Below are 26,784 nucleotides of genomic sequence, written 5' to 3'. Positions count from 1 at the left end.
TCCAAAGAGACTGAGCACACCAGCCTGTTAGGTCAGTCTGAAGACTCACACTTCACTTTAATACACAGCACTGAGAGGGTTTTGTAATAAAACAAGAGTAAGTTTAACAACAAAGGACAGAGATCTAAGTGATACTAAGCAAGAGAAAGAGAGGTATGGTTACAGACGAAACAAAATAAAGCACGCTTTCTAGTGACTAAAGCTTAATCGTAGCAAGGTTCAGTCTTGGCCTAAGCAGTTTTCTTACATCAAGTTACCAGCATCTCCAGCCCTCCAGGGCAGGGGAGCCACTGTTCACAGAATAAAATGGTGCTGTTCCCCAAGTGATAGAGAACTCGGATGTCTAATTGCTCCCTTTATATTACCCATAGTCTGTGCCTCAAGAGCCAGGAAGTTGTCCTGGGGTGCAGACTTTGTCCTCCGGTGTTCTTACTAAACTGCTGCTTGTTGGCTTTGTTTATTGGATATGGAAAGAAACTTCCATTGTCCTTTGCCTCCCAAAGGCATTTTAAGAACATATTTCCAGCTCCCATATGTTACTCTTAATGCACTACCCATACATACATCACACAATGATTTCTGTGACCAGTGGGTCGCCAGTGTATGGGTGGTATCTTACATGACACCTTTTAGACATGCTGCAACTTCAACGTGTTGAGTGTAATGAGTATGTCAGGCCTGATATGAGTTACACTACAGTGGGCCCTCTGCCAGTGGCTCTTAAGGTCACAGTTAGACAGCAGGGCATCTTGTGAGTTAAGTTTAGGCTCTAGTATGCAAGTTATGATTGTGTTTTATATGTAACCCTTTCTTTCCAGTACACTTGAATCTCTGTTCTTTGTTAAACTTGCTTTAGCTGCCAACAAATCTAAGTGCAAATCTAAGCAGAGCTGAGTTCTGTAGTGTATCTGGTAAGCTGAGGTGTCCTGGTTCTTTTGGGAACAGAGGATCTGAGAATTCTGTAAATGTCCAGTGCATCAAGGGTGGGGCACTGCAGCGAGATGCCTGGAGGACTTGAGGGTTGGTGTATGCCTCTCGTTGACCTGTGAAGAGAGAATAGTGCCTGCGGAGACCTGGAGGGCAGTGCTTGTGTTGTCAGAGGCTGATGGTGTTGGAACTGACCCACAGCAGGCACAGACAAGGGGAGGTGGAAGCAAGGTGCCTGACAGCCCTGGAAACCCCTGGGAAGCATCATGGTCTAATGGATAAAGACTTTCCTGAGTGCACACCGTGTGGGTCAGGCAGTCAGCTGTTAGCCTCAAACATAAAATGAAAACTTGAAAGATAAGATGTTTGGCGGGTCTACTACGTTTGGATCTGTCCAGAATCAACAAAAACTATGGGACTTCTGTCCAGAACAGGTTTGAGGCAATGGTACAGGAGAAAGAGGAGAACACCCCAAACTCACTTTGGAATAAAATGAAAACTCCTGCTCAAAGCTGCCAAAGCACATATTCTGAAAAGTCAGCATTGGATCGCAGCGTGGCTGACAGAGATGATGTTTGAGCTGGCAGAATAACAATGTAGAGTGAAAAAGAATGGCTTAGAGACTGAAAAACGAAGGTGCGAGTACAAAGAACTGAGCCTACATCTCCAAAAGCAGATTAGATGAGACGAGCAAATGCAGAAGGGCAAAATGCACAGAGGTTGAGAGCCAAAAAGAGGAAACAAAAGGTATGTTTAGAGTGGTTAGACTTACAAAAATTTTCCCTGTCAGCAGACACAATAAGAGATCATGATGGTGGAACCCTCACTGAAGGTGATGTTATCAAATGTCAGTGGAGATGATATTGTGCCAATCTGTGTCCTTCCTTAGAGCCACTCTGTAATACAGAGTATGGAGGTGGAGCCATCGATCCTGGGAGAGCAAATCGTGCATGCTATTGTGAAAGCGAAGCCAAGGAAAAGCACCATGGGTAGATAGTGTACCAGCAAAACTGTTAAAGTGATTGGTGACTGCGTTATTGATCTTGTGGTAAATTTGCAGTGCTGTGTGGATGACTAGAAATTGGCTGGACAAAAGGAATCCAATCTTTCTGCCCTTACCAAAAAAAAGATTACATAAGTGTAATAAGAATAGTATCATCTTGTTGTCGCACACAAGCCAAGTTTTGCTCTAGATAATCCAGGATTGCACAAAGCAAAGGATAAAAGCAGAACTTCCCTCACAACAGGATGATTTCAGAGAGGGATGAGGCATGCATGATCAAATTGTGAACATCTGTTGCATCATTGAGAAGTGCAGGAAGTATAATCTCCCATTAATCGTGTTTCATTGACGACTCAAAAGTGTTCAATACCCTCTGACCTGACTATTCTCGGAGGATTCCAACAGACGTGGGGATTCCAAAGCATCTCGTTGAACTCATTGCAAGTCTCTACTGTCAACAGCAGACCAGAGTGCGAACAGCAGCGGGTGATAGCAACTGGTTTTACACTGGACAGGGTGAGAGTCAAGTATGTGTTTTCTGTCCCCAAGCCTCTTCACCATGTGTACACAACCTGCTATGAGATAAGCCTTGGGAGGTTTTGACAAAGTGGATGGAGCTGAGATTCCCATTGGTAGTCACCTCTTAACCAACCTCAGATAGGTGATGAGACAGTGCTCTTTGCTACAACCACTGAGGGAATGCAAGGAATGTTGGAGTCTGTTTTTAATATACACTATCCCTGAATGAGGTGAAAATGAAACGCATGCACCTTGATGTGATTAACAAAAATGGAATGCACGTGGACAGCACGATTAAGTCAAGTTGTAGAGCCACTAGATGAATTAAACTATCTGGGATCATAAATATTCAATCGAGAAGGCTGTTCCAACGAAATCAGAAGACAACGAGGACCAGCTTGTCAGCAATGGCCTCCCTTACAAAAGTTTGGAAAAACCATGGTGTCTCAATATACAAAGGTTGAAAAGCTTAATTTTCTCAATAGTGACCTATGATTGTGAATCATGGGAAACTGATGTTGCTGACAAGAAGAAAATGGAAGCTTTTGAGATGTGGTGCTGGCGAAGACTCTTGCAGATCTTCTGGATGGAAAACACAAATGTCTGTTATAGAAATACTATTGGAGAGAAGCTGCCCCTTCTCTTCGAAATCAACAGGCCCAAACTTATGTACTTGGGTTGCATCAGGCATGGAGATTAAAATAACCCTGAAAAACTGATCATGGAAGGAATGGTTATGGGTTGTCGTAGGGGACAACCAGTGAGGAGATAGAGAGGATGTGCAGCAGCTGTTGAGTGTTCAAAGCTAGCAATGGTTTGAGAAGGCTTCCAAAAGGTCTGCTCTGATGTCACCAATGTTCAGACATGAATAAATGTATCTTACTGAATTCTAAAATGATGTGAATATCAGTGATCCCTGCAGGCCATCTGCTGATTATATTTTTTAGCACGAAATATGCTTTATACTGCGCTAAACACAAATTACACAGTGCCAGCTTCTGGGAACGTACCAACTAGCAGTAAATGTCATTTTCAAAGTTATCAGAAGTTAATTGCTTCAACAGATATTTAAATAGGCTCCACTCACCTTGGGTTCCTCTGGTGCTGCCAGAAATAGGGGTGGGTTGACATGCTGTAGCTTAGGTACAAGTACAGCCTTTGCAGATTGACAGATCTCTTAGCCAAACGGACTCTTTGAAGGTGGGGAAGGGGGGTTGGGAGAGGTGGGGTAGGTGGATGTGTGCTATACAAAATCTTGAGTGCTTTTTAAAATACCAGAAAGTGAAGATCTTGCCCCTTTTGTTAACAGACCTCTTTAGAAGATCCAAGGCAGACAAGGGGAGTGGAGGGTAGCCTAAGTTCTTGGCGAAGAATCAATATCGCGTTGTTTTCTTGTAAATGGCCTGACCAGCTTCTGTTCTGCAGCAACTGCTTGACATACCGACGCATCTACCTGCCTCCTAGCAGCGCTGATGACCTCTTAAAGCCGGGTCTCTTCAAGGGAACTTATGGGAGCCATGGCCTGGAGATTGTCATGCTGAGTTTTCATGGGAAGAAAGCCAAAGGGACTAAAATAACTGTGAGTGGTTTTTTTTCTCTCTCCTGAGCTCCCTGACGGGTTCCAACTGCCTTGAAATCAGGGTAGTAAACTGCAGCCTTTCTTTCTTTCTCTTGTTTCAGGGATCTGTGTGATAGAGGTGATTGTCTGGGGTAGGATGGGATGATGCAATGGTTAGGGAACAAGCCTAGGATCTGGGAGACCTGGGTTCCATTACCTGCTCGGCCCTGTGTGACCTTGGACAAGTCACTAAGGCCCAGATTTGGGCTCCTAGCTTCCGTTGACTTTGCTGGGGTTTAGAGGTCTGGGTATTACACTGACTTGTGCCTCAGTTTCCTATCTGTAAAATGGGGATAATAGCACCGGGATGCTGTGAGAATAAAGCGCTCAATACTATGGTGACTGGGGTCAGATAAGTAACTTAGAGAAGGGTATAATAACTTTGTCACAGCAGAACCAACTTACCTAGGGAATTGGTGGGAACAAAGTCATTGTTATGTAGAAGAACGTACAATTTCCTGGGGGTGGGAGGGGGGAGACACTCGTTAGCCTGGCTGTTCTTTGCCTTTGGGGAAATGCCATCTAGGCAAATAGTCCAATGCTAGGGTTTTCCAGAATGCTGGGCTACTATCTGTCCTGTCTTCTGCCTGCGCAGCAGCGAAATCCTACTATGCAGAGCTTCTGCTGGCCTGTGAAATGCTTTTGAATCCAGAACGCCTTCCTCCCACCTCCAGTCCATTCTGTGGGAACATCTGGTTATGTGCTTCTCGGAGCAGATTACCTATAACTGAGATTTCCCCCGCCCCTCACAGACACTAGCAGCCATCCCTTTCAACCTTGCAGGCCCACCCTGACACGTCACTTGGTTTGTCCCATCTCTTCTGATAAAGTCTCCACATACAGGCTGGGCCTTGGTGCCATATCCCAGGTGCAGGGGTGATGCAGGCAGGTCCAGGGCCATGTGCTGCTGGGATTTGGGTTGGACCTTTTAATTGACAAGCAGGGGGCGCTGTTGTGGAACTGGGCATTGCCAGGGTGGAGGAAACTTGCTGGCCAGCTGCAGGGGTACCAGTGTCTGAGCTTTTGGCATGAGCTCTGTTCCGTGGTGTCCTGAAGCGTGGTTTCTGTTCCTTGCTGCAGGGAGATCCCAATATCCCAGCTGGCCAGCAGACGGTGGAGATCGACCTGGCGCACCCCATCCAGCTCCCTGACATCGAGAACCTGCGCAACTTCAATGAGCTCTCCCGCATCGTCCTGGAGGTGCAGGAGCAGGTGCGCCGGGAGCAGCAGCAGCAGGAGGAGGAGGAAGGGCAGGGCGAAGGGGAGGGCCGCTCCCGACAGGGCGACTCGCAGCAAGCGGAGCAGCCTGTGCAGAGGGATGACGCTGGGGCTGAGGGGACGGAGGCTGCGGGGGCAGCAGCAGCCCAGGAGTCGGCACCAACCTCGCAACCCTTTGTGCTGCCTGTGGGAGTCATATCGAGGAACGAGGATTATCCCCGGACCTGCCGGATGTGGTAAATGAATGTGGTTAATCGGCCTTTCCCACACACCCTGCCCCCACGCAAGCAACTGAGACCTGCTCAGAAAGAGGCCCAGTTATTAGCACTGCTCCCTCGTCGCCCCTCCCCTGCCCAGACAGGACATCCAGCGTGAACCCCAGGGGAAAATATAGGGGTGAAAACCCCCCAGAGCCTTTCTGCATTGATACCCAAAGCATGATGCCCCCTGCCCCAGCACTCAGTCTGAGCTTACCATCTCTTATCAGTACTCCAGCCTCTATGGCTCCATCTAGTGCAATCTCCTTTGCTCCTTTTACCTCCTGGCAGATAGCAAGCGGGGACAGGAGGGTTGTCTCTATCTCACCTCCCCTGCAGATCCTGCCCCGATCGTGCCCTAGGGCATAATCCTTCCTGTATTTTACCTTTATTGCTCTGTTTCTCCATGAGCCACTTGCCCCTTTTCTCCCTGTTCCTCAGGATCCTCCCTAGCTGGGTCCTTCCTACCTGTGCATCACACTTGTCTCCCAAGAGCATGGGAATGTGCTGCCCTTTCCCTTGGACTCTGCTTCAGGGCTTGTGCGCTTTGAGCCGAATCCTGCAAGGTGCTCAGCACCCTCAATGAATGGGATCTGTGGGGATGCAGAGCAGCTTGCAGCATGATTTATTTTTAGATAGTGGGGGTGCTGTCTTCAGTGAGGCACCTTGCTAGATGAAGGGGTGGGGGGAAAGAGTCTGGATCCAAACAGAAATGATCCTCAGCCAAACATCTGTGCTAACTAACTTGCAGCGGGTCATTCCAGGAATCCACAAAGGCCGGATTCCAAGCAAGAAGCAACGCGCTGTTCAGATGTGCCCTTCTCACTGCATGCGAAGGGCTTTGCACTGAACTTTACCCACCTTTCCTCCACAGCCAGGATGTGGCCTGGTTACGCAGGTCTCATGCCCCCAGCCTATCAGCCTTTGTTTAGTCTGGTTTGATCCTTGAAACTGAAGTCAAATCCTCGTGTGTATAGCTGCAGGGAGGTTAGGTTAGCTTCCATGTACCGATCCTTAGCTTAGTCAGATACTGTAGCTGCACTTAAAGGAGCAGGTGAGTGTTTGTAGCATTGTTCTCATGCTTGTGAAGATGGAGGCAATGGCCCTTTATGCTTCAGGGTGTGAACTGATTGCTTCAAAGTCAGCAGGTAAAACTCCCCCTTTGTGCAGCATGGCACATCTACTCAGGTGCATTCTGGGGTTGTTTGATTTTCCTCCGAACCATCAGGTCCTAGCCGCTGGTGGCTGGTCTAGATGGACCTCACGTTTGCTCTGGTACAGTAAATTCATCTTAAGCTGCCACAATGATGCAGTTCATGTTATTTTTCCTGCTTCTCTCCCTCTCTGTAGTTTCTATGGCACGGGGCTCATTGCCGGACATGGCTTCACCAGCCCTGAGCGAACGCCAGGCATCTTCATTCTCTTCGACGACGATCGTTTTGGGTTCATCTGGCTGGAGCTGAAATCCTTCAGCCTCTACAGCAGGATCAAGGTCTCTTTCCAGAATGCCTCAGCACCGTCCCGAGAGGCCTTCGATGAAATGCTCAAAAACATTCAGTCGATGACGACTTGACAGGCGGCCCCTGGTGGACAGAGAAGGGATTGCGAAGAAGGCTTCTGCTCTCTCCTGCCAAGGACAGAACCCTTGCCTGTGGTACCTCTGAACAAAAGCATGCACTTTTCAATAAGACCTTTTTGCCAAAGTCTACACATCCCTGTTAGAATATAAACAGAATCCCACACTGCTCCCTGGCAGTACTTTCTATATAGCCTGCGACACAGCTCTGCATAGTGAGAGGGAACCTACACAGGAGGGAAATGAGCATGCTTGCATTTTTAAAAGAATGTATCAGAGCAAAATTCGTTAGAGGCCAATGTTGAGGAATGTGTAAGTCGATATAGCGGACGTGTTATATATGTGCTCTCTGCTCTAGCCATTGGCACATCCCTGCAGAAGGCAAACCCTTCAGTGAAGTGTCGTGTTAAATCTTTCCTGCAGCCGGCCCAATCTAACAATTTGAAGACTTGATCACCACCCAAAAACCCCACACCCCCACCTACAAATTATCTGCCAATTTATTGCGTGGCTCAAAAATGACTGTGTGTTTCGCCCCCTCCAGGGCCCTTCCTTGTAATGCAGCCTTGATGGAAAAACCTGAGGTAGCTCTGCCCTTGGTTTGGGAATCAAAGTGGGATTCAACAGTAAGAGAAGGGATTTCCACTGCAAACAGCTCCACAGGTACCCTCGTGCTTCCTCCCAGAGCTCGCTGCCCGCATGGCCCTCTTGGACTCTAGTCTGATTCTGACTAGAGGCCAAGGGGGAATCATAGCTCCCTTTATAGGGCCCCAGTATGGAACTCCAAACAAAACCAGTTCAGATTGGAGGAGAGTCTTCTGCAGTTTTAACTCATTTTAAGTGGCTCTTTTTAAAGACTTTTAAAGTTCTCGTTTTAAAGAACTAAAAATTCTCTAAATATGATGAATTTCTGACTGTCACCTCTGCACGCTCGCTGGATGGCAGCCGCTGTGAAATGTGATTTCTGGCTAGGCCAGTGCCTGTGATGTGTTGTTTCCCCCTAGGCAGTGTAAAGGAAGCAGTTAGGAATTCCATGGTGCTGCGGTTCATTCTGGTGCCTCTCAGCGGCTTTACTGACACTTCACTGGGAATGTTTTGTTTATTTTTCAGTGGCCCCTGTAGACTTATGTCTCTGATGGCTTCCCCTGTCCCCATACTGCAGGGTTCTTGTATTCTTTCCCCTACCTAATACGGATTTCTCTTCTAGTGACACCCCCTCACTCCTATGTTGTCCCAAATCACAATCACTGCTGCTATCTCAGGAAGCTTTTGCTCTTAATTTCCTGTAGCTACTCTTAACATAGCTATCTGAGCTCTGCTGGAAGGTGCAGGTAGGTGGGAAGGAGTCCAGAATTCCAACCACCATCTCCTACCTGGCAGTATTCTGCTTCGAAAGCAAAGGAGCTGCTTGCCTCAGAGACCTGTTAAAGTGACTGGTAGCTGACTGTAGGTCAGGCAGCAGGTAACTGTGCAGCAGAAGGATTATGGTTTGAGCCCCATCTCTCTCATCCACGGATCAAAAGTTTACCAGACACTTTTGTTCTCTTCAGTCTTGGGTAGAAAGAGATGCAGGAATCCGCAACTGAATGAAGAAGGAGTAGAGGTATAACATATCAAGGGAACTGCCTTCCTTTTCCAGTTTCCTCCATCTCTTTGCCTTGAGCCTGGGATCAGGGGCTGGGAGAACCGCAGCTGTGAGGCAGCTGATGGATAACTGTGCATTTTAACGTCTCTCCTGCTATTGATCACTTGTCAGCTATTATAGAAGCGATCTCCCCAACAGCTTCTTCTGGGGCAGGTTGTGGGAGCGGGGATATAAGGAAAGGCTTGACTCCAAGTGAAATTTGCGTCCTTTTTTCCCAATCCCTTTTGGAGAGGAGGAAGACTGTTAAAGATTGCATCTTTCAACCCCCATCGGAGTGCCTCCATCAGTGGGACGACTCCTTGTCTTGCAAGTTCTCCCCCTTTCCACCTCTGACCCTCCAGCCCTCCGTTTGTAAGCAGGAATACATGCGCAATGGGGTGGGATGATTTTGTGCTGCTTTTGTGGGAGAGACTAGCTGATTGGCTGATTTCACTGATAACAGGAAACTTATTCCCTCCTGTTGCAGTTTTGTTGCTGCTTCTCCGACTTCAGGCTTCACATCATTCCCTTCCTGAGCTGCACGTGAACAGTGGTGTCCCTCAGTGGCTCAGAACAGCAGGTTGTGTCACTCATGGGACTAATCCCTGTTATATCAAGTTGCATGAATCTATGTGGATCAGAGAGAAATTCTGGGCACTTCTCCTTCCCCTCCTACCCAATTGTCCCTAGCGTGAACCATACCGAGGCATACATCAGAGTGAGAGGGCCTCTGGAATGTTAGTAGTGTTCGTCTGGATAACGTATACAAACGAGGCAGGCTCAGTGTAGCTTGAGGGGCTATGCCTCTTTCTACCCCAGCAGGAGGGAGAATTAGCTTTCGTCCCACACCATTGCTAAGGCTGTGGAATGCTGGCAGGGTGTTTATTTCTCTGGTCATTGGTGTGTGGGCACAGGCTAAAACCAGCTTCTCAACCTTCGTTCTGAATTTCCTTTGTGTCCTTCACACCAGACGCTCAGAGCTGCACCTGTGCAAATGCACAAGCAAAAAGAAGCACTGGCTATTGCAGGTGCAGTTGTGCAGGCTAATTAGGTGTCTGCAGGTGTGAGTTTGAGCAGCCATTTTCAGGTCTAATTTCTAAGGCAAAAATGTGTCCATAACTGCCCTAATTTACATATGGAAATCAAAAATCTGGCCCTTACCAGACTCTCCTGAATTGTTTCCACAGTAGCACTTAAAAATGAACCTGCATTTAATACAATATGGGCACTTGACCTGAGAGACTCGTGACTCGTTTGGAGTTGTTCCATCAAACATAGACCCTTATATTGACTCGGTAGCCGATCTCAGAGTAGAACCAATCCCTCGTGTGTTATGTACCCAGTTGGGGGAATGTGTAAAGAGAATGTGTACACCAAGATTTATTAGAATGATGTTATGGGTCGTGATTGCCGCTTAGATTGCCCCGTATTTAAGTCTGGCTGCGGAGTTGGGGTGGGGGGAACCCTGCTTCTGTAACCTGTGGCCCCAGGACATCATGCCGTGGAAGATGGGGGGGGCTTTTCACAAATATAGTCTTGATGCTTGTGTTCGAGTCCTCTTGTTAGGCTGTTGGCACTTGCCCAGCAGCGTCTGATCTCCAGACTGGCGCAGTGCCCCCCTTAGAGCGTGTGTCTGCGTAATATTTTAATGGCAGCTTTCGAGTTCTTCCATGGATGCCCTTTGAACTCGAGATGTGCTTGGCACGGTAGCCAGCTCCGCACCCAGGGAGAGGGCTGTGCAGAGACTGCTCTGCCCTTTTAGAAGCTCCTTTCTTTTATAGGGTGCCCGACTAACTTCAGTGTCGGAACGTACCTGGCCGAACTGCTGGCACATCGTGGTTTTCATTCTCTTGCTGGAGAGACAGTGACTGGAATCCGGGCTCATGCCAAAAAAGGCCCTTCAACCTTGTGACATTTCAGAGGCGAATTCCCTTTGATCTGGCCCTGTGTGAATGGAAAGTTGGCGGAGGTCTGAAGCCATGGCAGTTGGTACTTCACCTCTGGGGAGCAGTGGCCTCCCAGGCTACAGTCTGTGTAGGGGCCTTTGGACCAAGGTGTACCCGTGTTTTTCACTGAAAGGTAGAAGAAAGAAAAGGTGCCGTGAAGAGATTGACACAGCCGTTTTCAGAGTCAGGCTGCAGAAGGGCAGAGAGAGAGAGGAGGGGCACTTTGAAGGCGTAAGCTACACGAAAACATCAGCAGGTTCAGTGGGGCAGTCTCATCGGTGGGGTGGTAATTTTAAGCAGTGTCTTGCCAGTCACGGAGGGGTCTGGCCATGGACCTAGCGCCTACTCCCATGACAGCGTACACAAGTGATCGTGTCAGAGGTCTAGTCTGGATGCACTGATTCCTGCAGGCTGTAACATGCCCTGGAGGGCGAGATTTTATATCCTGTCCCCGGCCAGCTTCCTGAGTCCTACTGGCAACATAGCCAGTGACTAATCAAGGATTTTTTTTTCCCCTCTGGAGAATGCCACTTACTGCAGATGGGGCCCAGCAAGACCCTCTGCATTACTGTGAAATCGTAAAGCTGTGGATAGGGTTGATCCCTGACAACGGGTTTTTACAACAACTGGAAAACAGCGTCACTCCTGGCGGGGGAAGCCTCTGGCTCGGCATCGTCTCCCGAGCGTTATGGTGCTTGCATCCTAGCAAAGGTGTGCTGACGCTCGCACTGGACCGGTCGCTTGCGGATGGAGGATGGTCTGTTGTGCCCCTGAAAACTGGGGTGTGAAACCCCTGTTTAAAAGTATTTAAATGGTGGCATAACCGCTCTGTACTGTAGAGCAGCTTGAAAAACTTACTGGTCTCTCCACCTGAACTGATCACTGGCGGTGGGGGGGATAGATAGTCTTACTCCGAGCTCTCCTCCCGTTCAGGAGGCCCCATGCTTTTCGTCCAGGTCGAGATGATATTTTACCCTGCATTAACAGGACTCTGCACTAGTCTAGTCCCGCCAAGCCAATGGTCTCCAAGTATTTTACCAAAAGCAAAGGGCTGCTGCTGCAAGCCCTCTGTGCTCATGGGAGGACCGATCCAAAGCCCATTGGAGTCGATGGAAAGACTCCCCAATGACATCAGTGGGTTTTGGCTCATGCCCAGAATGCTTGCAGGATCGGGCCCTCTCTGAGTGGCTCCAGATGCCTCCGCCAGCCCTCTGCTTGGCCCATGGGGAGCCTGTAGAAAAGCAGGGTTGGCTGTTGTGGCTGGTAGCACAGGAGAACTTCTCAGGGGTGTCTGAATCTGCGGCGGGGGAAGTAAGCATGTTCCAAGTTTGTACAGTGCCTAGCACGGTGGGGTCCTGCTCCGTGACTGGGGCTCCTAGATACTGTGATAATGCCAATAATCACCTGTGCTACAGTGGCATAGTGAAAGCTGGAGTGCGGAAGCGTCTGGTTGTGGGAAGGGTTTTCTCTAATTAGCAGTGTTGCGCAGCATAAGTGCACTTCAAGCGTGTGGAATCCTGTCACTTGGTATTGGGAGGTTGATGGGCCTCTCTTGTGGGTTAGTTGAAGAATTGTCATTGGGTGTGGGGTGGTACAGTGTCTCCAGGCGCTGTGTTCCTCTGGGGTGAAGGCACTTGTCCTTGGGAGGAGCAGTTGCTTACAAGGGAGGGGTCTGCGTGTCTGAGCTGGCCCAAGATGAGGAGCCATGTGGTGGAGTTTGCATCTTCTAGGGTGTGACAGAGTTCCCACCTTTCTGGGGGCATCTCCGTTTCCCAGTGTTCGTGCACTGTCCTGTGAGTGGTGCTTGAGGGGAAACACCTGTTAGAGGAGGCTGAGATGGAGACTTAAGGCACCCTGTGTCTCTTCTGTGACAATGGAAAGCCTTTGGGGAAAGTGCCCTGTATGCAGACAGGAAATAGACTCTGACTGGTCAGTCTGTTGGTCTAGGAATGCTCTGCTGGCAATAGCGCCGAGGAATACATAAACCAAACCCTTGCAATCTGCACTGCAACCTGACCTAGCAGCTACTGGACAAACCATGGCTCAGCATCCTCTAACAGGTGTTTCCATGGAAGCACACTCAGGATAGTGCATGAACATTAGGAATCAGAGATGCCCATGAAGCAGCTGGAAACTCTGTCACACCCTTGGAGACTTTCCTGAATGTGGGTTTATTTCTAGCTCAATATCACATCCAAGAAACTTCATAGAACCTGTAACAACGAGTAAGATGTCCATGTGTTGGGCTGGAATTCTTTTTAGCTGTAAACTGCTGTGACCCAACAGGACTCTGCACTGGTACAGAAGGTTTTTGGCAGTCCAGATAGACTTGTAAAGTTCTGTTTACTTAGGGAGAATGCAAATGTGTAGCTTTGGGTATCCACTTTCCCCTGCAGTTGCTGTCTGTTTCGAACAGTGTGGCTGCAGCAATTCTGGCACGAGGTATCAAGGGAAGAGATGCAGCTCCTTAGGAAATGATAGGGGAAAGGAGGTAACTTCTACAGAAGACGTGCTGTGGAGAAGCAAACAGCTGGAGAAAAATGAAACAGGCTCAATTTTTACTTTACTGGATGACTTTTAATTTAAGGAGCATTTTTTTTTATTTTTATTTAAAACTAATCACTGAGCATAATGCAAGTGCTGGCTTCATGTGTTGAAATGGGGCTGTTTGATCTCAGATTGCTAGCTTAGAAGATAATATATAATTTTGTGTGTGTAGATGGCTACTCACATGGCCAAACTTCTTTCATTGTGTCCAGCTGCCACAGGATTGCATGTTGGTATTTGTGGTCCCAGGCAGACAAGCAGTGGACCGTACTTGAGCTCAATCTGAAGAATGAGGTAACTTATGTAAATGTGAGTGCAACTGGTTTTTGTGTGTGTGTGCTAAATTAAAATGTGTAATTATGTATGGGGTTTTTTGTTTGGGCTGCACTCTAATTTTCAATCTTGACAAAAAAGCACTTAAGTTAGTTGTGTTCATTTGCTTTATCAAAGCAATATGCCCTTTGTTGGTTGATTTTTTTTTCTGCCCCCCCTTCCTTCCCCTAAATATTCCTGTGTGTATCCTTCATGAACAATTTCATGTGGCACAGACTACAGTCTCCAACTGGCCTTTCAGAGTAAGGTTCATATCTGGTGTCAATACCATTGTTGTCTTAAGTGTTTGTAAAGTGCCATGTGCATCCTATGACACAATATAAGTAACACGCCAGCTATCTGCCTTCTACAAATGGTAGCAGAGAGAGGAAAGGTGAACTTTCTTTCTGAAATGCTGCTTGATCCTCCCTTTCTGGCACTTAAACCTCTTATGCTACAAACATTAACATGAAAAATCAGAACTGTAGTTTAAACAATGCACCTGTCCCAGTTTGTGTCCTTTTGTGGGGGCGGAGGGGGATTTTTTGCCTCTGCTTGTATTTGGTTTGGGGAGGAAAGGGATTGTTCCGCAAAAGACAGCAGTGATTTTGCAGTGCTTGCCCGCTGCATCCCAGGTGTCGGCTAGAAAGCTGTGTGAACAAAGTGTGTGTGTGTGTGTGTGTGTGTGTGTGTGTGTGACTTTTACACCTATCATGATTACCCAAGGAGCCTTTTCCAATTTAAAATAATAAAAACAAAAATTTTGTGAACTTAGTCTTGTCTGTTTTTCCCATAGAAATGTGGCTGTTACACCTTCAGCACATTTAAAGGTCTGAAAGTTGTTACCCCAACGTGTCAGTTTCCCCTGGGCTCAGATGAGGGATGAAAGAGTTGATGCAAGGAGATCTGTAAAATTTGTTTAGTGCCTAAACTTTCAGGAGTGACTACTGATTTTGTGGGTGCCTAGTTTGAGAGACCTTTTTAAAGGCACCTGATTTTCAGAGGATAGGTTATATCAGTGCTTTGAATGCGGCCTGATTTTCAAAAGGTGCCTTAAAGCATCCAAAACTCTTGAAAATGTAAGTCTACGGTATGTATTTTGGTTTGGTATTGAAATTCGCTCTTTAGAAAGCGTTTCAAAATGGTAAAACTTATAGGAGTGTGAACATGGACCTCTGTCTTGTTAAGGGCATACTGTGGGGGCTGTAGCACTATAATATAAAGGGTAAGACTAGCATACTATTTAACTGCTGACATTTTCCCTTAACTGCTCTAAAATCCACATACCTACTCAAACTTTTATGTTAAAATTTGCTTTGCCTCACTGGGAGTTATGGTGGGATTTCTGGTTCAAATTTGGGCTCATTTGAGTGAAGAGTACCAAGTTACCATCCCCTTACGTTTCACATCATCAACCTTTTTACCATTCTGATGTCTTTGTGCACCTACTGGGGCACAAACAAGGCTTCGGATCCTTGCCACACTGATATCATCCACTCAGGTTTGATCTCAGCTGGTTTCCAGACCCTACCGCTCTTTTGGGGAAGCAACATTTTCAATGTTATTCAGGACAAAAGTGGAATCTCCAGTGGGGCCAAGCTGACGTATGAATCATTTTGCTCGTCTGCAGCGGGACAGGAGCTCCGCCGCAAGCCAGAATGTTGGCAGGTAGCTTGAGGTCAGAGTAAATGGCTTAAGGTGCCAGGCTGTGGCCCTTGAACCTGAGCGACGCTCATATACAGTTCAAGTCCTGCCTGGGGCAGCTTTCTGAGCGCATGTTGTGCACACAGGTAACACTCTGCAGGGCCTTCTTTGGGGAGTTTTGCCACAAGAGCAAAGCTTCTGGTTTAACGGACGATCCTTCAAAGCACTCTAGCATAGCTAAAAGTGATGCAAGTCTGGGGTCATTTGATCCAGGGGTTCCTCAGCTACAGGGTGCCCAATAAGGAACTGTTTAATTTTCAAATGGCTCTAAAATCAATGTGCACAGGGGAAATTGTCTTGAAAACTGGTATGCAACAACAAGGGCAGGACAGAGTTTGTGGCAGAAATGTTGGGTCATTTGGTCAAAGGGTGACTTCAATACAGTCTCCCAACAATGAGTTGCTCATTACATTTTCTGATACTTAAACTATTTTTGGTGCAGAGCTACGGAAAATCTGATCCTCTGGCCCTCATGAAATTGTCATGAATGGCCCCTGCAATCACCTACTGATGGACCAGTTTGGAAGTATTTCAAATTATGGCACTCTAAGAAGTTTAGCACCTCTGTTTAGACAGTTCTCCTTTGAAAACTGTTGTTTTTCTCGTAGTCCTTGGTGACTGACTCACTGATTAGTGTATTCACGTGGTATCTTAGAGAAACAAGCACTGCCCTTGAATAGAAGGGCCATGAGTTCAGATTCTCTCCTCTAGAGTTGTGCCTTTCTCTTGATGTCTGGGGCCACCATGGAAGTCCCTCGGAAATAGTGAATGGTGTACACTCCCAATGCCATCCCCCCCATCCTGTCCTGGGCAGTGCTGTTCCGGATATTTAGCCAGGATGAGTCCTGGCCATGATCAATCAGTTCTCCACCCCTGAAATGTTTTCTGAATGGTTGCAAAGTCTAGGCTGCAATGTGGCTCCTGCTCTCCCAGCCCCAGAAAGTATGATAAATCCCCGAGGTGGGGTGGGGAGTGAAGGGGGTGGGACGAAGTTCCATCTGTGTATTGCCGAAAGGAGACACTTCTCACAGGGGCTAGTGCAGATATTCCAGATTTCATCAGGCGGTTCTTTGATTTTAACTGGCCTCCTTCTAGAGAGACCCCCTCAGTGGGACCTGAACGTGCCCTGGGCCTGCAGCCTCTCCATTTGAGTAATAGAAGTAAGTGGTGGTATCTCCCAAACACCAGCCACTTGTGACACCAAAATGAGCCATTCCTTGCTGTGCCCCTCCCTTCTCCTTCCTTGCCACGAGGAATGGACTAGTGATCCTCACTGGACATCTGATTTGCTGCTACTTTGAGAGGATGGACCAGCTCACGCTGCTCAGAGGTTGGGGATGGTGCTGGGGGAGCTACAGACAGAGACATGCACAGCCTGCCCCCCTGAGCCAGCTGCCCAAGAATGGAGAATATGGCTTTGGTCCAGGCGTGAACTTCCAGAACAGACGGGTTCCTTTGGTCAGACCTGGCAACCCCTCAAGGTCCTTTCCAGGCCTACATTTCTGTGATGTATGGTTTTTTTCTGTCTGTCAAAGGTATAAAAGCTCTTGGAGATGTGATTTATTACTGACCATTATCATGAAAGAAAAAGGTCCCTCGTGTGTACAGTTGTAAATGTGGTAACTATAAGGAGGGACCAAAGTGTTCAGCTTTTTCTGTGAGAAGGTGATTGCTATCAACACAAAAGCATTCCACATGGGGTTAGTGCCTGCTTTTACTGTTTCTTAACTGTTTCCTCCCAAAGCATTAGACCTCTATGGGCAGCCAACTGCATTGTTTGGGCTGGTTCTTTCTGTTTGTCTCATCTCTGTCATGCAAATTCTTTGTTGCTTTCTGAAGCCCACAATTCAAGAAGGATGTTGATTGATTGGAGAGGGTTCAAAGACGAGCCACTGGAATTAAAGGATTAGAAAACATGCCTTCTAGTGCTAACCTAAAATTGTTGAGCTCATTGAGCCTCACAAAGAGAAGAGTAAGGGGTGATTTGATCAGTCTTTAAGTATCAGCATGGGGAACAAGTATTTAATAATGGGGTCTTCAATCTAGCAGAGAAAGGTCTAACACCATCCAATGGCTGGAAATTGAAGTGAGACAAATTCAGACTGGAAATGAGGTGTAATTTTTTACCAGTGAGGGTAATTAACCATTGGAACGATTTACCAAGGGTTGTGGTGGATTCTCCATCACTGACCATTTTTAAATAAAGATGGGATGAGTTTTCTAAAAGATCTGCTTTGGGAATTGTTTTGGGGACATTCTCTGCCCTGTGCTACACAGGGGGTCAGAATGGATGATCAGAATGGTCCCTTCTGGCCTTGGGATCTATGAACTCTGAGCCTGAGCCTGGACCTCTTCTTCATGGAGCAGGCCCAGAGGCGTCAGTTGGAGCAGCTGAGTAAGGCTGGCAGGAGTGGGGCTCTTTGTCTTCTGAATACACCATTTATAAGTCCCAGTGTGAGCTAGCTAGGTTGACCAGATGTCCCAATTTTATAGGGACAGTCCTGATTTTTGGGTCTTTCTCACATAGCACCTATTATGCCCCCCACCTCCTGTCCCAATTTTTGACACTTGCTATCTGGTCAGCCTAGAGCTACCCAGAATTCTGGCCAGGGTGAGTGATGCAGGTACCTAGGGCAGACACAGACAGCGGCAGCATTTCCTCTCCCATAGATTTTTACCGGAACAAGACTGAAAATGGGGAATTTGTTCCTGCTCTGAGGCATGACACGTCTTCTCCGACCTGTTTTAAGGGCCGTGGGGAGGTTTCGTCCACGCAATGCAAAAAGCCCCCTAGGTTTTGCAGTGGGTTGGTTCTGGATGTAAGCACAGCAGATCTGGGCTGTGAAAGCACAAGAATCCACAAGAGCAAGTTAGAAAATGGGGGGAATATTTTAAAAAAAACCTCCATGAAAATGACAGCAAAGCCTGAGGATTCGCCACCCCTTGGGGATGGCGCTCACTGAGCTATTCCCCTCCTGGGTTTCAATGACTTCCACCAGGGCTCATGAAGAGCTTTGAAGACAAGGAATCGAGGTCCGTGAACTTCGTGTTTTTTCATTGCTCTGCCCAGGGGTTGTTAGCGTCTTTCCTCTGCATTAGCAATGGGGGAAGAAAAACCACGAGTAGCCTGAGGGATGCTTTCAACCCAGAGACACACAAGCCCAAGCAAAGCTCTTGATCCAGCTCCTGAGACAGAGCGTTCCCTGGAAGCAAACTAGACCTAGTGGAAGAGGTGGAGAGGCTGGCAGAGTGGAGGCAGAAGAAGGGGCGTCCAAAAGAGAAACTGCCTCCGTTACGTGTCGTCATCCTCTTTGGCAGAACGCAACTTGCGCTCAACTTCTCGGAGATACAGGTGGAAACAGGTCACCGTTCCCAGGATCGACTGTGCCTCGAAAAGAGTCTCGTTCCTTGAGAAATGAAAAGGCAATTGTGTGTGAACGTGGTTGTGAAAATGAGGCACTGCTAGTACTATCTGTAATCAAAGACAGTGCAAACAGGTGCGGTACGAGTTCTCCCTACACTGCTCAGCCCTAATTCTCAGAACTCTGCCATTCCAGCCTGGGGCTCCCCACACAGCTCTGCTGATGTCTTAGCCCTGACCTAGAGCAACCCCTACTAATCCAGTCACGGGCCCTCCATGCAGCTCTGCTGATGCGCTGCCGTTCTAACCTGCAGGACCGTCCCCCTGCTACTGCAGACATGTCCCTGCCCTACAGCTTTGTCAGTGCGCCGTAATCCTGACTGACAGCACGCCCTGATAGTGCAGTTCTGGGCTCCCCTGAACAGATGTGCTTTTGCACTTCAATCCTGACCTGCAGTATTGCATTCTGTGGGAGTCTGTCCCTTTTCTGAGCATGACCAAGAATCCCTCTCTATAACAGAATCAGGCCTTAGGGCTGCGTGTTCTCACTGTTCAGAAAATCCCCATAAATCTGCTTCTATCTGTGTACAGCAGAACCCCGTTTATCCGATGTAACTGGGACCCTGTGCCAGATTGGATAATCAAAAATTCAGATAATCTGGAGAAGGGGCCCTCTAGCGGTCACAGATCATTCCCTTCTGGCCCTGTGTGCTGTTTGTTCAGATAACGGAGGGGTCAGATAAATGGGATTCTACCAGAGGTGCCGGAATGGGGCGTGGGGGAGAGAAGGGGCCATGGCCTCCTAAGCCCTCCTACTTTTTATGGGCCATAAGGGCAAGCGACAAGGGGGAGTGGGTGGAGAGGAGCAAGCGGGGGCAGTCGTGGGGGGGGGGGGAGAGGAGGCACGCAAGCGGGGCAGGGGCGAAGGGGCGGTGTGGGGGTGAGGCTGTGGGGGTGGTGCAGCGCAAGGGACACGGCCATGGTTCAAGTGCCTGGCCCCCCCCCCTCACGTTTAGGGCGCTTCCACTGCTCTTGGGTTCTACCAGGGGTACTGGAACAATTTTTAGGGTGGGGGTGCTGATGATGGAAACCATGTATTTGTTCTTTGTTATTAGTACTTCAAGCCAGGGGGTGCAGCAGCATCCCTAGTTTCAGCATCACTGGGTTCTACTGTATTTGGTTTTTGTGGGCTTTTTGTTTTGCCTCAGTGACAAAATAATATGAAATATGATCTTTCCAGGATATTTCTACCATGCAGGGACTAAAGTACAATGAGAAAATGAGATCTCGTGGCATTTCAACCCAATAATTAACTCTCTGAGGCAGGGGTAGTCAATTATTTTTTGTCAAGGCCCAAATTTATTGGTCAAGGTATACTCAAGGTCCAGGCTCCAGAGAAAATAATGATTAAAAAACCAGTAATGATAAGTAAATAAGATTTTGGGGCCCATTCAAAAGCATCTGGGTGGTCCGGACATGGCCCTCAGGCTGCCTATTGACTACCCCCTGGCATTAAAAAGCCAGTTGAAAAACATAAATGTAAATTATAAGATAAAAAGCCCTTGTTCTCTGGCCTGCCAATGGCTCTACTAGGGCTTGAGGACCAACTGCCTTTTTGTTACTTGTGTAAATCCAAAGTGAATTCATTGATGTTAATGTAGTTAGTTCAAATTTAATCCTGTGTAAGGGAGTAAGAAGTTGACCTTGGAACACTTCCAGAGGCAGCTGTTGCAATAATTGCGCAGATAAACCAGCAGGGGGCGCTCTGAGATCAGGCCAGCCAGCTCCCTTCTGGCAGCAAAAACCTCCAGGTTCTTTGTGGGGCAGGGTAGACAGGGATCTTGAGTTGGCTTCTGAGCCCAAGTTGACCCACGTGGCAGCTGTGCTGTTCCCCAGGCTACTCCGGTCTGTCTCAAAGCCCCGATTTCAGAGCCACCTTGCTGAATGTCATTCCAGAATCGACCCTGACAAAGGCCGATATCCTCAACAACTGGCTTTTGCAGACTCCCTGTGCTCTAGCTGCAACAACAGGTGCTCCAAGACTGAGGCCCACAGCATGAATTCAGTGCTTCTGGGAGCATAGCATGCTGGTCTTGTGCAGGAAGCCGTGCCACAGGGACCTAGCGCTTTCCGCCTACGAGAGAGCGCACTACTTGTGATAAGGCTTATGAGACAATGCAGTCAGGACTCTGCCCGTGCCTGTGTATTGAGCATTATTATACCATTAGCTAACGTGTTACAAAACACTAGATCGCAGTAAGTGTCTGAGCATGCAGCGTGTAAACTAAATATTTCTAGGAGCCTAAGCAGACTCCGACGGAGCAGGGTGCTCAAGCTGCGCCGTCTCCCCAACCAACCTGCCTCCTGACTGATAATGAATCAAGCTACATGGACATCGGCTATCAGTGTTGTATTTTTACCATTTCTAGGTGCTGTGCACGTGTGTGTTCTCCAAGGTTGCCCAGAGGTTTTGGCAGGCTTGGGGCAAAAGCTGGAACTGAGCCCCGCCCCCTGCCTTCCAAAAATATTACCGTGGAGACAAGTTTAAGAATGCTCACAAGTAGCATGAAACCAAGGGTGAAAACCACTAAGGGGAGGACCTTGTTCTTTTGGAGAACAAGCCCACCCCACACTCATCCTGCAGCAGTGGCTTCTGTCCCAGGGGGCTGGGCCCAGCTCCCTGCTCTGATCACACTAAGCCTGTGGTCCAGTGTTCTCCCCTATTTCTCCCAAGCTAGACAGGGCAATCTGGTTTAGATTTTCTTTCTAAATTCATCTCCGCCTGATCTTTCTCTTCCTCTGGCCTTCCCCTCTTTCCTCCTCCTCCTCCTCTCCGTATAACTTTTCTTTGTGGCTTGCCCGGCCTCTCCTTCCCCCATCCCCAACTTCTTATCTTTTCTACATCACTTTCCTGCACCACCACCCATAGTCCAGGCAGTGGAGACAGTCTTGACCGCTCATGGTTGGGCAAGTTTGCACCTCTTCCCACTGCAAACACACCCTTTCCTAGTGACTCAGTGTGACCTTTCAATCTGATCCTTTCCCCTTAATACTCTAGTTATGCACGAAGCTTTCTCTTGCATCAGCCTGTTTACTTGCCTCAGGTGATTTACCCAACTCCAGTTCATAAGGTATTAGGGCTACGTTGCAATGTCTTATCTTATCTGTCTCTCTTAGACTCACTTAATCCATGATGTAGGAGCAAAATCTCTGTTCTTTAGAGCTGGGCTGCTCAGCCCCATTCCTGCTGGTGCTAATTTAAAACAAATTAGGGTGGGACTGAGGTCAAGTGAAGCTCTAGTGTGCCCCGGGTGGTTGAGAGGCTTGATTTAAGAGCTCAGGAAACCACTTGAATGAATGAGACTGAGATTTAATTTCTTGTGATTATGGAGGGAGAGATCTTTGTCATTATTTCTATATATTTCGGAGGGTCCCCTTTGTTTCCTTTAGTCGCTTTTGTTCTTGTCTCTTAAGGGCTCAAGCCTAGATAACACGTTTGTTCCCCACATGCATCATATCTTGGATGATATTTTTTTTAGTCGTGGGCAAAAGTGCCAAGTTGGCCCTGTTTCCTATCACACATCACGTGGCAGCTGAACGTAAACATTAAATCCATATTGCTGTTTTTTCCCCCCACATTGGAAAATGCTGCAATGTGTATGTGCCACGTAGATGGAAAAGATTTGTGCAATGTATTATTTGTTAGGAGCTGGTCCTGCACAGAATAAATTAAAGAGAGCACCTGTAAAAGACAGACACAGATAAGACGCAGAGAGACTCGGGGAAGGTGGTTGACTTACAATTTAGAAAGGCAGTGCAGTCAATGGACAGCTGGCTCGGGGCGCTGGAGATGTGGATCCTATTCTTGTTGTCTCGATAACCTGCTGCAACACCATGAGCAAGAAAGGTGCTTCACCTTTGTGCCTCGGTTTCCCCTCACCCTTTGTCTCCTCTAGTTAGATTGTAAGCTCCTCTGGGCGGGGAGTGTTTCTAACTATCATAAGAACCCCTATTTTATGAACTAATTGCAGAGTGAGGAGTTCATACAGTTGAATATTTCAGAATGACAGTAGTTGCGGTGCATATGTTGCATTGCATCACTTTCTTCTTGTCCTTCCTTCAACCCACTGCAAAGTGATTTCCAATGCAGTGAACGCATTGGAATGTAAAGAGGTGTCGACGACTTCTTCATGCACATCACTTTTGTTAGGTGATCTCCCCTCTGAAAAAATGGTTCACTTACCTGTTTGCACATAAAATTGAAGTTCTACTGTGTATATTTGTAGAATCCATTGGTGTCAACTGGCAAAGACCTTGCTGTTCTTTACAAACAATGCCTGTCTCAGACCTGACAAACTCCTGACACCTAATACACAGCTTTTGTGGTAGTCATCCGTAAAGGGTAGCATGTGAGGTCACTACTGAAAGCTTGTAACTTAGCAATACTCATAATCAGTGTGAGGTGTGTGTATGGGTAATATTTAAGGAATAATGTAACTACAGTGAAAATTATGCCCTTATGGTTTGGAGTCATCAGGGAATTGCATGTCTCGGTGCCAGCCCCTCCCTGATTAGCCAATAATATAATGTCTTGCTCAGTGGTCCGCCTTTGCACCCACCCAGAACAGTCAGTGGAAAACCAGCAAAGAAAAACTATAAATGTTGAAACCACTTGGACGTGAAACGGAAAGACAGGACAGCGAGGGGAGCGCCCGATCCATGAATAAAGACATGAGACTGATTCAGTATATCACAGCATGGAGAAAAGAAAAGGAGTACTTGTGGCACCTTAGAGACTAACCAATTTATTTGAGCATGAGCTTTCGTGAGCTACAGCTCACTTCATCAGATGCATACCGTGGAAACTGCAGAAGACCAAAGTATGCATCCGATGAAGTGAGCTGTAGCTCACGAAAGCTTATACTCAAATAAATTGGTTAGTCTCTAAGGTGCCACAAGTCCTCTTTTTCTTTTTGCGAATACAGACTAACACGGCTGTTACTCTGAAGCATGGAGAAAGACATTCTGCATTCATTCATTGAGGAGGTACCTGGATGGGTGGGATGCTTCATGAACAACTGGTGTCCTGGCTCCTTCTACCAGGTGCTGCAAAAGATTGAATTTTGGGGGTGAGAATCCACTTCATTAGCTCAGAAAGGTAACTATTATTAAGTGTAGGCCCTAATTTGCATTGAATTACTTTGTTTGGAATGTAACGATTTGTTTCCGTCACTCACGCTTGTTCTGATTTGAATCTCTACCCTTTCTTAAATACATTTTGTTTTGTTTACTATCATTGAACTTGGGCACTGTGCGCGATCCAGGAGTGGTGGGCTAAGGTAAAACTGGTAAACTGCGGGGGACTGCTTCTTTGGGAACAAGAGGATGTGGGATTTCTGTGGGTATCCAGTGATCAGGAGTTGGACACCACAGGGGCATTCTTTTTGAAGGGACTTGAGAGCTGGGGCGCATCTATTGTCAAGCTGCAAGGCAGGGATGGCATAGCCCAGAGGAGAGTGTTTGAAGAGGTGGATGGGCTGGTTGAATTAGGGAGCTAACAACCAGCTGGTACAGGCCAGCCTCCCTCATGTTGAAGGCAGCTGGTAACAAGGTGACTCACACTTCTGGGTATTCCAAGAAGTGTCATACCTGGGTTAGTGTTTGGGTTAGTACACAGGCCAGTTACTGGGGTGGATATTTTTTTTTTTAATGCCATGGGTGGGGTGGTAGACGTCAATTCTTAGGCAATTCCATTTTACAGCTTTCCATTTTACGGCCAGAAAATGAGTGTCAGACTCTGATCAGCAGGATGGAATTACAGGATTATAGACACAGGCTTAGTCTAATCTTTCCTGCATGTGAAATATATTTATTATTGCACTCCTAAAATACAGAGAACGCTATGTGGTAGAGACCTTAAGCAAGACAAATGTGCCTAGGGCTGTATGCTGAATTGCTTCATCGCCATTTCTGTTGGCTTATAAACATCAAAACCCATACTGGTAAATCAAAACAGGAGCTGTGGGATCTGCCTTTAGCTCTCTCTACAAACTGCCAATGTAGAGGATTCAGAAAATGGGGTGGGTTGAGCACTGCTGTACATATCTTCTGCAGACTTGGTCTTAAGGTTTACCAATTCAAAGGAGAAATGATATAATCAAATGTATCCAGCTGCATAGAGAGAGCAAGCTGCCTAAACCAGAATATCTTTCACAGGAGTAAAACTGCACGAATACGTCACGCTATGTTCAATACTTTAAATGGACATTGGAAGGTAATTTAGCTCTAAAATGTAGCTGATATAAGAGCTCTTACAAAATCTAATTACCAAAAATGTTTCCATGAAATGTTTTTTGGTGGTTTAGATTTCCCCCAGTGTGCTTGCAACCCAAACATTACACTGAGCAATTAGACCACCAGATCCAGAAGGTGAAACTGACATCTATTTTTAGTGTCGGAGATGAATGCAGTAGGAAGAGTAGTGCCCTACCCCCATTTGAGAGATGGTGGGACAGTAAATTAGATATTTATTTACATAGTGCCCCATAGGCATGCATCCTGCTTTTCTTTTTTTTAGAGACAAGTTTGCAATCTACACAAAAAAATGGTGGTTTCAATAAAAATCTAATCATCTCAGGTATTATTAATGATGGGTAAGGAACTTTAGTTCTCTGCTTTTTAATCAGCCAGCCATCCCTTAATTAAAATAGTGCACCTTTAGAAAAAAGTTTACTACACAGGGAAGAAGAAATTCTAGGGACCACATCTGCGATCCACTAATGAACAAGTTGTCAGGCTGAACTCTCCGAACGCTGCTCTCTCTAAGCACAGGGACCAACTAGAAAAGCCTGGGTTTGTTTGGAAAAGCAAGAAGCACTTTTCTGAGCAGAATCAGCTAAAGAAATTCTTAATAAATTAAATAAAGCTCAGAACAACCTGTTCCTAGTTCTCCAGTGCCAATGGCCTTTGCTTATCTCACTTTAAAAGCTACAGCAAGGTCTACTGAATTACAGAAAAGAGGAGGGAGCCTGGCGTGTTGATCTTACTTCACCTGAATCTAGATTTTCAATAAACCAGTGAAGCTAAACTCTATAACTGAGCAGGGGAAGGCCTGTAACGTTGCAGCACAGGCCCCAACCAGTGAGACAGGGGAAGGGGGTGTGGATAAAGCTACAGCGGGAGCTGAGCGGGGAGACCAGTGTTTGTAATCAGTGGGGGTCTGATGTGGGGACAGAGAGGGGAGGGAAGCAGGGCAGTAGGGGAGCCCCTGGGGCACTGCAGGGCAGGGCTGAGATGGGGTCGGGGGAGCCGTGGGCCGAGGCAGGGCTGAGATGGGGTCGGGGGAGCCCGTGGGGCGCTGTGGGGCGGGGGTGGGGGGAGCCGTGGGGCGAGGCAGGGCTGAGATGGGGTCGGGGGAGCCCGTGGGGCGCTGTGGGGCGGGGGTGGGGGGAGCCGTGGGCCGAGGCAGGGCTGAGATGGGGTCGGGGGAGCCCGTGGGGCGCTGTGGGGCGGGGCTGAGATGGGGTCGGGGGAGCCCGTGGGGCGCTGTGGGGCGGGGCTGAGATGGGGTCGGGGGAGCCCGTGGGGTGCTGTGGGGCGGGGCTGAGATGGGGTCGGGGGAGCCTGTGGGGCGGAGCTGGGTTGGGGGTGGTGCACCCTGCGCAGGGGGACGGCAGGCGGCGCCGGCCGAGCTCGTCTCGGGGCAGGCCAGGGAAGCCGAAGCCCCGCCCCCATGGGGAAGCCCCGCCCCCCAGCTGGGCGCGCCCCCCGCCCCTCCCATCTCACGTGGCGGCAGGTTCGCCGCCTGCGGCCCCGGGCTCGGAGTCTGCGCGGTGCTGGCGCTGCGAGCGGGGCGCGGAGGCCGGGCCCAGGCGGCTGCGCGGGTGAGTGAATGGGGGGGCGCAGGGACCTCGGGGGCGCTGTGCATGGGAGCCCAGGGCGCTGTGCACGGGGGGGGCGGGGGAGCCCGGGGCGCTGTGCACGGGGGCAGGTACGGGGGGGCGCTATGCATGGGGGGGGCGCTATGCATGGGGGGGCGGGGGGCGCTGTGCACGGGGGCAGGTACGGGGGGTGCTGTGCACAGTGGGGAGCCCGGGGCGCTGTGCAAGGGGGGAGGTACGGGGGGGCGCTGTGCAAGGGGGGAGGTACAGGGCGCTGTGCATGGGGGGGCGG

The 26,784-nt window shown here is 48.2% G+C and overlaps 2 protein-coding genes across 5 annotated transcripts in view; both read left to right on the top strand.

Moving 5' to 3' along the window:
* The window catches only part of FBXO31 (F-box protein 31), a 42,711-nt gene extending 25,901 nt beyond the window's left edge, over positions 1-16,810 (top strand). For all 4 annotated transcript variants that reach the window (XM_077831504.1, XM_077831502.1, XM_077831503.1 and 1 more), the window contains 3 exons: positions 3,875-4,028; positions 5,148-5,521; positions 6,893-16,810. In XM_077831504.1, coding sequence (XP_077687630.1) covers positions 3,875-4,028; positions 5,148-5,521; positions 6,893-7,115 — 751 coding nt within the window. In that variant the 3' untranslated portion in view covers positions 7,116-16,810. The remainder of the gene's footprint in view (positions 1-3,874; positions 4,029-5,147; positions 5,522-6,892) is intronic.
* A 9,603-nt stretch (positions 16,811-26,413) lies between these two features.
* Positions 26,414-26,784, top strand: part of KIAA0513 (KIAA0513 ortholog) — a 92,235-nt gene continuing 91,864 nt past the window's right edge. The window contains exon 1 of the mRNA XM_077830910.1: positions 26,414-26,495. The gene's annotated coding sequence lies outside the window, so the exon portion shown is untranslated. The remainder of the gene's footprint in view (positions 26,496-26,784) is intronic.

The sequence above is a fragment of the Eretmochelys imbricata genome, chromosome 12 (assembly GCF_965152235.1).
Source record: "Eretmochelys imbricata isolate rEreImb1 chromosome 12, rEreImb1.hap1, whole genome shotgun sequence".
NCBI lineage: Eukaryota > Metazoa > Chordata > Testudines > Cheloniidae > Eretmochelys > Eretmochelys imbricata.
The sequence above is the reverse complement of the archived record's forward strand: the minus strand, read 5'-3'. Positions and strand labels throughout refer to the sequence as shown.